This window comes from Bos indicus x Bos taurus, chromosome 2 (assembly GCF_003369695.1).
Source record: "Bos indicus x Bos taurus breed Angus x Brahman F1 hybrid chromosome 2, Bos_hybrid_MaternalHap_v2.0, whole genome shotgun sequence".
NCBI classification, from domain to species: Eukaryota; Metazoa; Chordata; class Mammalia; order Artiodactyla; family Bovidae; genus Bos; species Bos indicus x Bos taurus.
This window is the reverse complement of record NC_040077.1, coordinates 121937727-121955599: the sequence shown is the minus strand read 5'-3', so window position 1 is coordinate 121955599 and position 17873 is coordinate 121937727. Positions and strand designations below refer to the sequence as shown.

The 17873-nt window shown below is 40.9% G+C and overlaps 1 protein-coding gene across 4 annotated transcripts in view; it reads left to right on the top strand.

Moving 5' to 3' along the window:
• ZCCHC17 (zinc finger CCHC-type containing 17) overlaps positions 1–17873 on the top strand; it is a 51755-nt gene that overhangs the window by 27572 nt on the left and 6310 nt on the right. For all 4 annotated transcript variants that reach the window (XM_027517798.1, XM_027517807.1, XM_027517813.1 and 1 more), the window contains 3 exons: positions 676–767; positions 8479–8579; positions 10554–10699. In XM_027517798.1, coding sequence (XP_027373599.1) covers positions 676–767; positions 8479–8579; positions 10554–10699 — 339 coding nt within the window. The remainder of the gene's footprint in view (positions 1–675; positions 768–8478; positions 8580–10553; positions 10700–17873) is intronic.

The following is a 17873-nucleotide window of genomic DNA, read 5'->3' as shown; positions in this document are numbered from 1 at the left end:
TTACAGTAAGTGCTATATAGTAGGGTCAAACGATGTGGAGGTTGATTTAGATAAAACAAAACAGACTTTTGAAGGGGTGGTGGTTGTATATGATCTGAGACCCAAAGGAAAAGGAGCCAGTCATGTGAAAAGTTGAGAAAAGCATATTGCAGGCAAAGAGAGTAGCTGATAAAGACCGCAAATTGTAGAGGCCTTCAAGTGCTGATGGAAGCAAAAGAAGACCAATGTGGCTAACGACTGTCTTCACATTTAAAGACACTGTTAGTTGACTTCATGTTTAAGAAGCTTTTAGACAAAGTCCAAAAGGAGATCTAGTCCACTGGAATGTTCTGAAATCCATTCTATGCTCATGGATCTCTGAACCGATTATTACACTGAACTATATTAAAAAAAATAGCTTTAATTTTTTGCCTGGTTACTTCCACAGGCCCCGGATTTCTGAGCAATTATTTTTGTCTTTCCCCTAAGGAGGGTCAAGAATGATAAGAAAACCATTTCCTGAAATGCCTTGCCATAGAATTTGCCTGTTATGCTTGTTAGTACCCAAAATGTTGACCGTTAGAGGAATTCAGTGTTAAATACATGATAAAAACATCCAATTCTTAGATAATTTTAGACCAGCAGTCCAAATGATGTACTTTGAGCTTTTGCCAATTTTCCTTTTGTGTTTTTCAGATGAAAAATGATAGGATAAAAGTATCCCTCTCCATGAAGGTTGTCAACCAAGGGACTGGAAAGGACCTTGATCCCAACAACGTTATCATTGAGTAGGTAAAAGGTTTAGAAAGGTTAAAATAACTTTTAAAACCACAGAATGATATAGTGAATCAGGCCCACCTTTAAACTCCACTGTTTGTAGACTGTGATATTAATAAATTATGTGCTCTTTGGTTTTTAGAGGTAGAAAGTGTTATGTGTGTGTGTGTGTGTGTGCTTAGTTATTTAGTCGTGTCTGACTCTTTGTGATCCCATGGACTATAGCCCACCAGGCTTCTCTGTCCATGGGATTTTCCAGGCAAGAATACTGGGGTTAGGTAGCCATTCCCTTCTCCAGCGTATCTTCCTGACCCAGGGATCGAACCCAGGTCTCCTGCATTGATGGCAACTTCTTTACCATCTGAGCCACCAAGGAAGCCCAGAAAGTGTTGTAGCAAACACTAAGATGAAATGCAAGCATGCAGCTCCTAGCATAGAAGTTTCCTTCCCTTATTCTTTTTCTGCAGCTCCTAGCATAGAAGTTTCCTTCCCCTTATTCTTTTTCTGCTTCTGCCCTTTAACCAGTTAGCCAAAAAGCATTCATCATGAGGTACTTGTTAATTGCCTTTCCCCTAGCTCTGGGACTGAAAAAAGGCAGAGACCACGTACAAGGGACAACTCCAGTGGGGTTTTAGACTCCTGCATCTTGGGATGTGCTGTGTCCTGAACACAACACCTTACTTTCACTAGCTCTTCTGACTTTTCATTTAGGAATAGAAGATTTTCTGTGTAGGATACTGTCTGGTGATACACAGAATTTGCTGTCTCAGAATCTTTCTTGAATACAAGCATAGCTCTGAGATCCTGTGGTTTCAGTTCCAGACCGCCACATAAAGCAAATGCCTTAATAAAGTGAGTCACATGAATTTTTTGATTTCCCAGTGCATACAAAAGTATACTGTAGTCTATTAAGTGTGCAATATCAGTGTCTAAAAAGCAATATATATACCTTAATTAAAAAATATTTTATTACTAAAAAGTGCTGAAATGATGATAATAGTAGCATCAGAGATCACTATAACAAATGAAATAATAATGGTGATAAAAAAGTTTGAAACACTGCCAAATTACCTTATTTGATACTGAGACATGAAGTGAGCAAATACAGTTGGAAAAATAATGCCAGTAGACTTGCTCAATTCAGAGTTGCCTTCAAATTGTAGAAAACACAGGATCTGTGAAGCTCAGTAAAACTAGGGTGTGCCGGAGAAGGCAATGGCAGCCCACTCCAGTACTCTTGCCTGGAAAATCCCATGGATGGAGGAGCCTGGTGCACGGCAGTCCATGGGGTTGCTAAGAGTCGGACATGACTGAGCGACTTCACTTTCACTTTTTACTTCATGCATTGGAGAAGGAAATGGCAACCCACTCCAGTGTTCTTGCCTGGAGAATCCCAGGGACGGAGAAGCCTGGTGGGCTGCCGTCTATGGGGTCGCACAGAGTCGGACACGACTGAAGCGATTTAGCAGCAGCAGCAGCAGCAGTGATTTCTAGGGCTTCCCTGATAGCTCAATTGGTAAAGAGTCCGCCTGCAATGCAGGAGACCCCAGTTTGATTCCTGGGTTGGGAAGATCCGCTGGAAAAGGGATAGGCTACCCACTCCACTATTCTTGGGCTTCCCTGTGGCTCAGCTAATAAAAGAGTCTGCCTGCAGTGCGGGAGACCTGGGTTTGATCCCTGGATTGGGAAGATCCCTTGGAGAAGGGAAAGGCTACCCACTCCAGTATTCTGGCCTGGAGAATTCCGTGGACTATATAGCCTATGGGGTCGCAAAGAGTTGGACACGACTGAGGGACTTTCACTTCACAAGTGGTTTCTAATTAGGGGTTCCTAGATCCTTAATATCCCTTGAAGGAGGCTGAGGGGTTTATGAACTGTTTTCAGTGTTTCAGAAAGCCAACTAAAATCATATGTTTATCCTCAGGTTAACCATGACATTATTTTGTTGCTTCTTACATAAAATATCACATTGTTTATTTCATGCTAATTTGGTGCTCTTAGTGGCCATCATGTTATTTAATTTTTTTAAATAAGGAAAAAAAAGTGTTGTTTGAGTGGGGTCTGGCAATGCAGTGTTTGGAAGCCCTTCTGAAAAAAAATAATTTTGAATATGAAGGACGGGAAGTAATATTTATTGAATACATATTATATGTCAGACTTATGCAAGGTGATTCATGCACATTAATGTGTCTAATTCTTATAACAACCTGCAAAGTGGGTGTTATTTCCATTTTACTTTATTTTCTTAGTTTCTAGCTTGATACTTGGTAATAACTTGCCGGGGATTGTGTAACAAGTTATGGTGGGTTGAATCCAGGTCTCTCTGGTGTTAAAACTAATATTGTTTTCCCCACATGATGCTTCCAGGTGTTGCATGTGACTTACGGAGTTTTTCATATTATTGTAGTTTAGTCTGTAAATGTTGACAGGTTTGTAGGGCTGATTTTTTTGTTTTTTGGTAGGGCTAATTATTGACAAATACTTTACATTTGAAATTTTTTATAATTCTGAGCCCAGAAATGTTAGTGTGATTGCATTGTAATAAATTACTTCTGCTCCAAAGAATCCTGTCTATACAGACACATTAAAAAGCAGTGAAATTTCCTAAAGCCACTCTTATAAGGGTAAAAATACAAAACAAGATAAAAGAGCTGCATCTGTTTCTTACAACGAGGGAATAAAATTGGAAGGAAGGGACCCCTTGGTTTTATGTTGTACATGTTTCTATGTATGGGCTATTTCTAGTAATGACCAAGTGGCTGAACAGTAACTTTTGTTGTAAACTATTTATAGTCTGCATCTAGGAAAGAAGCATGGTGTAGTGGAATGATGACAGGTTTTAGAGTTAGACTTGAATCAGGAAGAGCCCTAGTTCTGCATGACCCTGAAGAGGTTACCTAGCCTCTCTGAACCTCAGTGAAGGTATATCTTCACTGTACCAAGTGACTGGCACCTACATCTTGGTGTAATAGAAATGATGGTATGGTTTAAATGAAATTTTGTTTAGAAAGAACCTTAACTTAGAAGGGAACGGAAAGGCTGCCCACTCTAGTATTTTGGCCTGGAGAATTCCATGGACTGTATAGTCCATAGGGTCACAAAGAGTCAGATATGAGTGAGAGACTTTCACTTTCAGCTTATTGTCTAATCTATAGTAGAAATTTAACATATAACAACTACATGTAGTTGTTGTTTTAAAATATTTCTTCATTTTTCCTCTAGTATCTGAGATTATCATACCTTTTCTTTTGTTTTTTATTTTTTGGCCATTCTGCATGCCATGCAGGGATCTTAGTTCCCTGACCAGGAATCGAACTCATGCCTCCTGCCGTGAAAGCATGGGGTCTTAACCGCTGGACTACCTGGGAAGTCCCCCACACTCTTTCTTTTGAAAAATATATAAAAGCCATGAGGCAGAGGCCACATCTTATCTTTCTTGTCTCACATAATGCTTGATGTTTAGTAGTTGTTTAGTTAGTGTATCCATTTACTTATTATTTGACAAATATTTATTGGGCTCCTATTCTATTTGAAGTACAATGGCAATACCAAGGTTTCTGTCTAAGGACCTTACTGCCTAGTGTAATGAAGTAATTATGCAAATAACTTTGATACAAGGCTGCTGCTGCTACTGCTAAGTCGCTTCAGTCGTGTCCGACTCTGTGCGACCCCATAGACGGCAGCCCACCAGGCTCCCCCGTCCCTGGGATTCTCTAGGCAAGAACACTGGAGTGGGTTGCCATTTCCTTCTCCAATGCATGAAAGTGAAAAGTGAAAGTGAAGTCGCTCAGTCATGTCCGACCCTCAGCGACCCCATGGACTGCAGCCTTCCAGGCTCCTCCGTCCATGGGATTTTCCAGACAAGAGTACTGGAGTGGGGTGCCATTGCCTTCTCCTGATACAAGGCAACATGTAATAAATATTAAAAGAGTGGTTTAAAGGAAGGATTCTAGGAAACATCCTGAAGAGGAAGAGTTGATATCAGGCCTTGATGGTCAAAGAAGAGGGGACAGTTGAGCTAAGTCTTGAAGACTAGGTAAGATTTTGTCAGGCAGCAGAGGAAAGTATTCCAGGCAGAAGGAACAGTTTGAGGAAAGGCATGAGGCAGGAAAGCATGTGGCACATTCAAGAGTCTTGTTTAAGGAAAGAAGAGGGTATGCTTAGGTACAAGAATGTAGGGCTTGAAAGATAGTTTGGAGTCAGATTGTGGGCAGCTTTGCATATCAGTCAAAGAATATGAATGTTTTTAAAGCCTTTGAGTGGGAGAGACTCTCCAGGTACCCCATTCTCTGGCTTTACCCTTTAGGCTCAATATCTTCATGTTGTCTCCAGCTGCCCACAGCTTGACAACTACCTTTCATTCTCCATCAAAATCTAGTGGTCTTATATTTCATTCCCTCAGGCCCCAAAGTATTGAATATTAACAAGGTCATCTAATAAGTGAATCTGCAAATGGAAAAGGGCTAAATACAGTTTCCAGTTGGGTTTAACCAGCATAGTATAGTCTTTAGAAAGAGAGTTTATGTATGACCACACTGTAATTATCCGTTTACAAATATATATATATATATATCTACCATGTCCTATCACTTTACTATACTCCTCACATCATTAGTACTAGTGTTTGCTTCTTATTAGTTAAACTTAAAAATGAAAGATTAATCCAACTATGTGTGCTGGAGACCAGTAAATGAATTATTACTGTTTAAGTGAAATGTACTGAAGCCTAAGCCTTGATGGCAATAAGGACAGAAAGAGAGTGAGTGCCATATTTGTTGAATTGAGTGTTAGGTGGGACGTATGATTTGGCTTATGGTGTGTTTGAATCCACAGAGGATTGGAATTGATTATAATGAGGGTTTGCTTAGGCTGCAACTCACAGCCACTTGAAACTGAGCTCTACAAATGACATCTGAAAGCAATGGAGTTTTTGTGACTGTTCAAGTTATGTCCCCAAGAACCTGCCTTGTTTTCTTAAATTTAATTTTATTGCAGCGAGAACATTTAACATGAGATCTACCCTCTTAACAAATATTTAAGTGTATAATACAGTATTGTTGACTATAGGTACAGTGCTGTGCATTAGATCGCTAGAACTTACTCATCTTCCTTAATTGAAACTTTATATCCTAGGTAAGTAACTCACTATTTACTTCTTCACGCTCCTCACCTTGGAGTTTGTTCCTCAAGCTTCACTCTTTGAATGGACCCTCTCCTGTGACCCATACCAGACAGCTGACCTTCTATCATTTGAGTAAGATTCTTCTAGGGCACAAGCTAGGGATATGAACAGACTTTAGAACTTAAACCATATGCTTGTGTGGTCTGTCCCAGCTGGGAAGCCACTAGTCACATAGGTGATTTAAATGTGAATTATCTGAAAGTAAATAAAGTTTACCATCTAATTCCTCAATCACAAACCACATTTGAAGTGCTCATTAGCCATAGACACAAAGTCAGACGTAGTCAGCAGTACAGACATATTTATAACTTTACATCTTTGCTTTTTTTTTTTGACAACAGTATGCTAGATGGTGTGCTGTCTGCTCAGATATGGAAAAGAATTTAACATAGACTTTACTTTTCAAGTCCTGGTTGTGATAAGGTTGTTGTTTAGTTGCTAAGTTGTGTCCAACTCTTTGTGACCCCATGGACTACAGCACTCTAGGCTTCCTTGTCCTTCACTATCTCCCAGAGTTTGCTCAAATTCATGTCCATTGAGTTGGTGATGCTATCTAACCATCTCATCCTCTGCAGCTCCCTTCTTTTGCCTTCCATCTTTCCCAGCATCAGGGTCTTTTCCCATGAGTTGGCTTTTTGCATCAGGTTGTGGAATAAAGGGTGAGGCAAAATATAAACAAATTGGTAAAATAAAGTGAGTAGTAACTTTGCCTGTGGTAACAGGGAGCATTTTATAGAAGATGCGATATTTGAGCTGAACTTTGAAGAATGAATGGGATAGAATATGGTGTATCTTGATCCTCTTTGTTTCCTTTCTTGAGCCCACATAGCCCATAAAACTTGACTATAATCTGTGAAGTGAGTAGCTTTGTTCTGCTTTGATTAACCTGCATTGCTTTGGGTAATGTGGCTCTTTTTGCACAATATTTCTCTACTTTTGCTGGACTCTGGAGAGACCCGCTAGTGAACAGTTGGAAAAGCCTAGGTGAAGTCAGAGTTCAAAGTTAAAGACATTAAGGTAAAGAAAAATATTTTGGATAAAGAACAAAGAAATTTCAGCAAGCATCCATTGATGTGTTGCTTGCCAAGCCCTGGGCTGAGGTGCCAGGGAACCAAAGACAAGATATTTTTAAACAGGCCTGGATCTAGAAAGAAATAACTATGTGGTGTGATATGTGCTAGGATTGAAGTGTATATAGGATGCAGTTTGAGTCTGAAAGGAAGAGTGATCAGGGATGATACTCTTCAGTTAAACATTGTCTAAGAAAACTCTGTGTAGGTCCTGTGTATTATAGTAAAGGTAGTAAAAGCTGAGACAGCTGGGGCACTTCGGCTCTGCTGGTAGCAGTGCAATTGGTAAACACACTGTATGGCAGTGTCTACTGAGACAGATGCCCTGTAACTCAGTAGTTACAGTCCTACCTGGAATTAGGCATTTCCCAAAAGAAATGCACGTACATATACAAGTTCACCAAAAGACATGTGCTAGAAAGTTCGCAGAAGCACTCTGATAGTAGAAATCACTCAAATATTCATCAACGGAAAAATGCTTTACAGCAATGAGAATGAATGATCCACAGCCACACACAACACTTAGATGGATCTCACAAAGCAGTGAAAGGAGCCAGATACAGAAGGGTCCTTGCTCTGATTCTCTTGATATAACTTAGAAAAATATGTAAAACTAGTCTGTTCTGTTAGGAACTAGAATAGTGGTTGTTCTTGGAGGAGGCACAGTGGCTAGAGCGGCTTCTGTGGTGTTGGTGATGTTCTGTTTCTCTGAGGAATGATTATGTGGATATTTCAAATTGTAAAAAATCAGTCAAGCTGTATACTTGTGAGTACTTTTCTGTGTGTATTTTATTATTTGATCATATATTTAGAATTTTTTAAAAGTGTTATGGGACTATGAACAAAGAGATTAATTCTGGCTGAGGGACTTAGGGAGGAGAGTTTGATAGGAGGAGCAATAACTGAGCGGAGCCTTGAAATGTTTGGGTGTAGTTAGGCGGTGAGGTGGGAGTAAAGAGGGGAAACAAAGCATTTCAGGAAGAGGGAGGGGCCTAAGCAAAAGCAGTGAACCATCTGGGGAAGGTAAAATAGTGTGGTTTGGCTAGAGCATATTGTACAAGTAAAGGTGAGGCCAGAAAAGTAGGTTAGAGACAGCCTATGAGAGGCCTTGAATACCAGCATAAGAAATTTGGACTTGATTTTTTAAGAAATCTTTGATGGTCACCGGGAGTGACCTTGTAAGGGTTGCAGGGGACCTAGCAAGGTGAGTAATTGTATCTTTATCCCCTGTGCACGAGTAAGATGAAATCTAGTCTTATTCATAGTAATTAATTCAGAGCCTTGTCCTGAATGAAAAAACTGTCTAGTTCATGTTGTTGCTTTCACTGCCTATCTCCTTAGGCCCAGTGCTTTTCCTTTCTCCCTTCTACCCGCCAAAAACAAAACAAAAAACCAACATAGAGTATTAGCTAGTAATATCTGTGGCCACATCTCTTAAGAGGGCCAACAGTCAGTATCATTTCATTACAGGCAAGAAGAGAGGCGGAGGCGGTCCTTCCAGGATTACACTGGGCAGAAGATCACCCTCGAGGCTGTCCTGAACACCACCTGCAAGAAGTGTGGCTGTAAAGGTAAGGTGAAGCCTCTGCCCTTTCAATTTTATTCTCCTTGTGGATGAACCCTTTACAGGATGAGGGAGGCCACCTAGTGTGCCTTTAGATCACCCTGGGTTTTAGCCAAGTGTTGGCCTCACCTGCTTATCTGCTGCTCCTACTAGACTCACATCGGAGTTCATGACTTGTTGCTTTTTCTGTTTCCTTTTCTGAATGCTGGCCCTGCCGGGTACTACACTACCACCACTACTCCCCTCCCTCGCAGGCGATGCCTCCCTGGGCAGGGCCCCCATGTACTATGACAGGAGGGGTAAGAGTGTTGGATTATTAACAATCTAAATTTCATCTCTAAGGACCATTATTGTTTGGTTGCAAAAACTAAGTGACTTGGAAATATATTCCTTAAGGATCCAAGTCAATCCTTTCTTGCTTATTTTACCTTTCTCTCTCTAACTTCTGAGTTCTGAATACAATATTTTTTTCATAGTAAAGAATAGTCTAGTCACTTCCTTTTAGCTTTGTTTCCTCAAGTTTCCTCCAGTCCTACTCAAATATTAAAGAGCCCTTTCAGCCTGACTTCCCTTGTTGGAACTATAATGAGAGGGATTGCCATCTTCTCATTTTCAGAGTGACCTCAATTTGTCACCAGGTCTCCCTAGCCTTTCATCTACTTTGCTCTCTTGACTTTTCTACAAGTGGTAGCAGATTTGTGTCCTGGTTGAGGTTGTGGGGTTTAAGTCCTGATTTATCATTAATGTAGAGGGAGGAAGGGAAAAATGAAATTGAGAGAACAAATACTTCCTTACAGATATTGTGGGATTGTTCCAGATATTTGGAAAACTTTATGCTGTATTCTCCTTCCAGGCACTATTCAGCTTCTGGACTCTTGAGTTGCAAAGTCTTATAGTTTACACATAGCTTTTTGATGATCTCATCAAATTCTTTGTGCCCCTAAGGCAGGGCCTACAAAAAGCTCACATAAAACCAGCTGTGTAGCGTCTGTTAAAGGGCCCCTTAATAGTAATGTAGGCGCAGGGAGAGTGAGGTTCTCTTACCTTCAACTTGTTTCCACCAGGTGTTACATGAGGCAGAAAAGAATAATGAAAGATGGAGTTTGGCCCAGGCAGGCCAAAAGTGGTTGGTTTGGGTGCAACAGAAAGAGCACAGGGCAGGGAGACATGAGACCCAGGGTAAGTTTTAGTTCTGCTGTCTGTGTGACCTTGAGGTACTTCTTTACTCTGGGCCTTCATATCTTCTGCAAATGCAGTGTTGGATTTGATGATCTCTCAGGCCTTGCCGGACCTGACAGACTGTGAATGTTGACTGCCCCTAGGTGACTTTGCTGTCTCTCTATGTGTTAGCTTGAATTTGAGTGCTGTGTTCTTGCCTGCTGCCTAAGAGCTATCTTCCTTTAGGGCTTCTTTGCCTGCCACTTGGCTCCCTCTGGTAAATATTCTGCTCTCTGGAGCAGCCTTTCATTGTCAGAAATAAGTTCCAGATAGACCTTTAAAACCAATGCAGAGTACGTGGGTTCAATCCCTGGGTTGGGAAGATCCCCTGGAGAAGGAGATGGCAACCGATTCTAGTATTCTTATATAGGAAATCCCACAGACAGAGGAGCCTGGCGGGCTACAGTCCATAGCTATGGTTGCAAAAGAATCAGACATGACTTAGCAGCTAAACAACAACAATAAGACCTTTAAAAATTACTCAACCCAGTTGCAAATGAGGGCAGCACAAGCCTATACCCTCACATTCTTTGCCATTTCCAAAGCAGTGCCAGTGTTTCCCACAGCTCTAGGACCAGCTGCCTGTCTAGCTCTGGTTGAGTGAGCAATGCCGTCAAGCTGCTCTGAATGCAGTAGCTGCTGTGAATGAACTTAGTAGTACCTCCTGAACCAGCCAGCCCTTCAGGAGCTTCTGGGGAAGATCCACCTGCTAAGGGGAGAGATCGCTTCTTCCCTCCCTACTTTTTCTACTTTTGTTCTGCAGGCCACTTTGCAAAGGATTGTTTCATGCAACCAGGTGGGACCAAGTATTCTCTGATACCTGACGAGGAAGAGGAGAAAGAAGAGGCAAAGTCAGCAGAGTTTGAAAAGCCTGACACCACGAGAAATTCTTCTAGAAAAAGAAAGAAGGTGAGTGCTATCTTGCTTTTATTTATCATATTTTTTTGAGTTTTAAAATAAAAATATACTTTTTGCGGAAATTTTAGAAATACTGAGATATGTAAAGAATGTTAGGATCTCTTGTAATCTTTCCACCCAGTGAGACTCTTAATATTCCTATATTTTTCTAGGTAAATATATACATAGATAAATATATAATGCTCTATGTAATTGTATATATATATGATATGATTTGTATATCATATCACGTATATATATATGATTTTCACATATATATATGTGTTTACACATAAACGCACAATCATCATCTTGCTAGGTATAGTTTGTATCCTACTTTTTTCATATTTATCAAAAGCATTTTCTAGTAACCTAAAGTGTTCTTGTGCGTGTTAGTTGCTCAGCCGTGTCCGACTTTTTGTAACCCCATGGACTGTAGCCTGCCTGGCTCCTCTGTCCATGGGATTCTCCAGGCAAGAATACTGGAGTGGTAGTCATTCCCTTCTCTAGGGGATCATCCCAACCTAGGGATCAAACCCAGGTCTCCTGCATTGCAGGCAGGTTCTTTACCATCTGAGCCACCAGGGAAGCCCTAAGTATTCTTAAAAACTTGATTAAAGAGCACCATACGATACTCTACCCTATGGCTAAATGATGGTTCATTTAATTGTATTTTTTGTGGGATATTTTTGAATACTTCAGCCTAGTCTTTGGCCAAGTCTGTTATTCCTTTCTTTAGATAAATTCCTAAGTAAGATTGCTGAATAAGGGCTTTAAGACTCTCTATACATCTTATCAAATTGTCTTTCTAAAAAGTACTTATTTTGCACCCAGCAGTGCATAAGAGTGCCTGTCTCACTGCGTTGTATCTTCCGTCTATACAATTCATAAAACAGACATTACTGTAGTGCAGAAAAAAACCCAGTGCATTTGTAGCATACAGCACAGAGAGGAAATGGGAAGAAAAAAAAACACAACTATGCTATAATTAGGTCAGAAATAGTTGTTCTCATATAGTGTAGTGTTTTTTTAGTTGTGGCCAGTTATTAAGTTTTGGAGTTTTCTTTGGTTTTGTTTTGTTTTAAAGCTTTAGCAAACTTTTATTAAGTGGTCATTTTGTTCCAGGCATTGCAAACCTAGGAACATAAAAACTCTGATAAAGTCCTTGCCCTCAGTGGGCGTTATTTAAAAATTTAAGTATTTTCTTCATTTTTTGGACAAGGAAAAAGGCCCATTGTACCATTATTAAGAATTAGCCCAATATATGGGTGATAATTTATCAATCTGTATATTCTTTCCCTGGGTGATCACATCCCTTCTAAGACTTCAGCTGCCCTGACAACTTTGACATCACTAAGTAATATCCCAGTGGTACCTCAAACTCTGGCTTGGAGCCAGTCAGACATAGTATAAGACCTTTCTGTGCTATTTGCTAACATCAGTAACTGACAAAGTAGGATTGTTGTGGATCTTTGATAAATGTGCTCCTTGCAGAGTGATGCCCAGCTTCTCAAATTAGATATAAAGCACTGATAAGTTTTTAATTAATGTTAACTGTCACGACTATCATGAGTTCTTCTTTGGCCCTCCTCCCTATACACACACTCCTACCCCAAGCCCCATAAAAACACAACCACTAAAACCCTTGTTGCTTGTATTTCTAGTTTTAATGACAGCAATAACCTTCCAGTCTCCAAGAAAGAAACAATGTGCAATTAATTTTTTCTCCTTTCTATCCTGTACATAGTCAGTCACCAAGTCCTGTCTGTGGTGCCTTATAATATCTCAATTCTCTTCCTTCTTCCCCCTCCCACTACTACTGTGTATTTTTTGCTCCTTACCTCTCTCACTTATATTCAGACTGTGAACTAGCCCAAGGAGATTTAAAAAAAAAAATTTTTTAAAATATTTGGTTTCCCTGGGTCTTCCTTGCTGCATGCAGGTTTTCTCTAGTTGCAGTGAGTGGGGCTACTCTTGATTTGCAGTGTGCAGGCTTCTCCTGTTGCTGAGCATAGGCTCTAGGTGTGTGGGCTTCAGTAGTTGTGGCACAGGGGCTCATTAGTTGTGGCTCGTGGGCCCTAGAGCACAGGCTCAATATTTGTGGCGCATGGGCCTTAGTTGCCTGTGGCATGTGGAATCTTCCCAGACCAGGAATCGAACCCGAGTCCCCTGCATGGCAGGCAGATTCTTGTCCACTGTACCACCAGGGAAGTCCCAGCCCATGGAGATTTTTAAAATACATGTTTCCCTTCTACCTCTTGAGTACCAAGTTCACAGGGCCTGGGTCTGGACATCTGATTTTTTTGGGGAAAAAAAAAACAAAAAACCCTTATCTCACTGCTTGACTCTCTTTTGCCCTCTGCTTTAACTCTGAATGTGGACTGCTCTGAGGCTGTGGCTGTTGTATTTCTCTCTTCTCTTCTGTAACTGTTGTTGTTCAGTGGCTAAATCTTGTCCAACTCTTTGCAACCCCATGGACTGCAGCACGCCAGACTTTCTTGTCTTTCATTATCTCTTGGACTTTGCTCAAATTCATGTCCATTGAGTTGGTGATGTTATATCTTATCTGTCATCTCATCCTCTGTCATCCGCTTCTCCTTTTGCCTTCAGTCTTCCCCAGCATCCTGATCTTTTCCAGTGAGTCAGCTCTTTGCATTAGGTAGCCAAAGTATTGGAGCTTCAGCTTCAGCGTCAGTCCTTAAAACGAATATTCAGGGTTGATTTCCTTTAGAATTGAATGGTTTGATCTCATTGCTGTCCAAGGGACTCTCAGGAGTTTTCTCCAGCACCACAGTTTGAAAACATCAATTCTTCAGTACTCAGCCTTTATGGTCCAACTCTCACATCCATACATGACAACTGGAAAAACCATAGCTTTGACTCTGCAGACCTACAGACCTTTGTTGCCAAAGTGATGTCTCTGCTTTTTAATTTCTGCTGTCTAGGTTTGTCATAGCTTTCTTTCCAAGGAGCAAGTATCTTTTAATTTCATGGCTGCAGTCACTGTCCATAGTGATTTTGGAGCCCAAGAAAATCAAATCTATCACTGCTACTTTTTCGCCTTCTGTTTGCCAGGGAATAATTTCTTTCTGCATTGCTTTGTAGTTTTCATTATTGTAGAATTATTACTAATGTAGAATTATTACTATTTTTGCCTCCCTGGCTAAGTTTATTCCTAAGTATTTTATTCTTTTTGATCCTATTATAAATGGAATTGTTTTCTTAATTCCTTTTCAGATTGCTAGTTGTTAGTGTATAGAAATGAAACTGATTCTTGTATGTTGATTTTGTATCCTGCAACTTTTCTGAATTCATCGATTAGTTCTAATAGTTTTTTGTGGACTCTTTAAAGATCTTTTACATAAAGATTATATCTATAGACAGATAATTTTACTTCTTTAGTAGAGCTTGATTTTAAACTGAATTCTATTTATATGTTGCAGGGATTTTTTTCATTCTCTTTTAACCTTTTAGAGTTTAAATGGTGTTTGTCAGATTCCTAAAATGGTTCTGTGGTTTTCTCACTGCTGTGGGTCTTTGGGTGTTTTTGTGTTGCTTAATACAGCTGGTACAATTAGTTATTGCTTTGTTTCTAAAGCTGCTTTGAGATGTGTATTTTAGTTCTCCAAAATAATTATTAAGGATCTGCTAGGTATGAGGCTCTTTATGACCTGCTTAGTCAACCCATTATCCAACCTTCCGTTGCTCTTCACTTAGTAGAGAAATAGTCTGATGAACGGTGGCAGTAACAGTCATCATACCTACTACCTTTTAAAGTGCCTTTGTGTATATGAACTTCTGACTCATGAGTCCTCTTTGATTAAAAAGTGCTTCTAAGGGAATTGACACGGTAAAATCTCCCCCCTTGGTGCCCATTGTTTCTACCAAGAAAGCAGCTAGCACCATTGTCTTCGCACCTTGTCGTTAATCCCTTCATTATCTTTTATGCCATACATTTGTTTAGTATTTAAAATTTATAAAATATCTTAATTTTTTTCCTTTTCCTTTTTGGGGGCACTCTGCATGCCATGTGGGATCTTAGTTAACCGACCGGGAATCAAACCGGTGCCCTCTGTAGTGAAAGTGCTGAGTCTTAACCACTAGACCACCGGGGAAGCCTTGTACAAAAATCTAGTATGCATTGGTTTAATTCAGTGCTATACCTATTCATGACAGTTTTCATCCCAGTGTCTGAAGATTGCAAGTTATTTTTTTGGCCGTAATTAGAACAAGAGGAACCTCTGTGTTGCAAATGGAAATGGGCCATGAAGAGGCTAGTAAAATAGGTATAGAGGCTTTTACAGTGAAGCCCTGGATACTCTTTCCATGAACCTGTGGTCTGTGCTTTGCTAGCCTCTTTCACTTATCATATACCATCATGGGTCTTTCTAAATCAGGCTCTATTATGAGGAAGCATCTACCTTGGGGTTGGCTGCCCGCTTATTATAGTGAAGTTTAGCTATATTTGATCCAGAATATAATTTTCATCTTTTGATTCGGCTACTATAATTACTCTCTGCTGTACTATATATAGAAAACAGAAATAGAAAGCCATCCCTTGGCTGCAGTGCTGGCTCTGTTCTATTATCCAGAGAATTTCTGGTGCCTACCTTCGAGAGAGGTTGCCAGTCCTGGGCCCGATCTGCTGGAGCACAGAGGGTCATCCAGTGTAGTCCACTCAAAAGCCTTCTATGATTCCCCTTTTTCTATGGAAAAGTCTGAGTTCCTTTAAGACTTTTCATGATTTGTCCAACATCACAATATCATCTCTTTACCAGTCCCTTCTGTCACATACTCTACTCCAACCTCATTCATTAAAAGAATTTCTATTATATGCCAAGCTCTGTTCTAGTCATTGCAGGTACAGTAGTGACCAAACAGGTAAAATTCATGGCACTTTCTTTCTAATGAGGGTTACAGACAATGAACTTAGTAAGTAAATACTAACATTTCAAGTACTGATAAGTCCTGTGTGTTGTGTGTTAATCTGCTCAGTTGTGTTTGACTCTTTGCGACCTCATAGACTGTATCCCGCCAGGCTCCTCTGACCATGGGATTCTCCAGGCAGAATACTGGAGTGGGTAGCTAGTCCTTTATCCAGGAGATCTTCCCAACCCAGGGATCAAACTTGAGTCTCTAGCACTGCAGGCAGGTTCTTTGCTGTCTGAGCCACCAGGGAAGCCCGATAGGTGCTATGGATAAAATTAATTTGGTTATGAGAGATAGGGAATGGTAGAATGGGGTAAGGAAATAGGTGACTTCCCATTCTAGACAGGACTTCCCATTCTAGACTTCCCATTCTAGACTTCCCATTCTTCGCATGAGGCTTTTCTCAGAAAGCATCATTTGAGTTGATCTTTGAAGGAAGTGAGAAAGCAAGCTACTCAGAGAAGTGGTGAGTGAGCCCTTCAACAGGTATGATAGCTAGGTATTGGGAATGAACTTGGCCTTTTTAAGGAACAGCAAGGAGGCCAGTATAGGAAGTGAATGAATTAAAGGAAACCAGGGCCTTATATGAGAATATGAGGACCTCAACTTTCACTTAGAATGAGATGGTTGTCATTAGGGGTTTTGAGTAGAGGGATGACATGATCTTGGAGAAGGCAATGGCACCCCACTCCAGTACTCTTGCCTGGAAAATCCCATGGAAGGAGGAGCCTGGTGCACTGCAGTCCATGGGGTCGCTAAGAGTTGGACACGACTGAGTGACTTCACTTTCACTTTCATGCATTGGAGAAGGACACGGCAACCCACTCCAGTGTTCTTGCCTGGAGAATCCCAGGGACGGGGGAGTCTGGTGGGCTGCTGTCTATGGGGTCGCTAAGAGTCGGACACGACTGAAGTGACTTAGCAGCAGCAGCATGACATGATCTGACTTCTCTTTTAAGTGAATTATTCTGGCTACTGTATGGAAATGATGATGGAAACATGAGAGATGATGGAGGCTTCTACTAGAAGTAGAAGTAGTGGAGGTGGTGAGAAGGGAGTTGAAGTGTGGATATATTTTGAAGGCAGAGCTGACAGAATTTGTTGAGTGATCAGATGTAAGATAAGGAAGAGAACAATTGAAGATGACTGCAAGGTTTTGGGTTAACTGAGCTAAGAGAAGGAATGCAGAAGTAGGTTTGGGAATGGAGAGCAGTTGGGTTTAGTTTGAGTTGTCATCAGTGAAAATGGGAGAGAAAACTGGAGGGGCAGGAGAGTAGGTTTGGGAGGGGTAAGGCATAGAAGCCTATCAGGTACACACATGGATGTGTAGAGTGAGCAGTTAGATGTGTAGTTTTGGAGGTCAAAGGAAAGGCTCAGGTGAGATATAAATTTGGGAGCCATCTATAGATAGATGGTATTTGAGTTCATATATGAGATTGCCTGGAGAGTAAATATAGGGAAGAGAACAGGTTTGAGGACTTGAGCCCCAGAGTGTTTCAATTTTTAGAGGTTATGGAGCAAGGGAGTCTGAAAAAGAACAGCTAGGGAAGTTGGTGGAGAGTGAGAGAATGTGGCGGAAGTTAAGTGAGGAGTGTATTTTATGGAAAATCAGATCAGATCAGATCAGTTGCTCAGTCGTGTCCGACTCTTTGCAACCCCATGAATCACAGCACACCAGGCCTCCCAGTCCATCACCAACTTCCCGGAGTTCACTCAGACCCACGTCCATCGAGTCAGTGATGCCATCCAGCCATCTCATCCTCTGTCGTCCCCTTCTCCTCCTGCCCCCAATCCCTCCCAGCATCAGGGTCTTTTCCAATGAGTCAACTCTTCGCATGAGGTGGCCAAAGTATTGGAGTTTCAGTTTCAGCATCATTCCTTCCAAAGAAATCCCAGGGCTGATCTCCTTCAGAATGGACTGGTTGGATCTCCTTGCAGTCCAAGGGACTCTCAAGAGTCTTCTCCAACACCACAGTTCAAAAGCATCAATTCTTCGGTGCTCAGCCTTCTTCACAGTCCAGCTCTCACATCCATACATGATAGACTGTGTCAAATGCAGCTGATCGATCAAGTAAATGAGGCCTAAGGATTAACCATGAATTTGGCCGTGTGGAGATCATTGGTAACTTTGACAAGACTGGTTTCAGTAGAGTGGTGTTAACCAGCTTAACAATTTTAACCTGGTTAAAATTGCTTAGGAGGGTTTTGTTTTGTTCTTTAATGGGAACTATAAGAGCACATTTGTTTACTGCTGGGA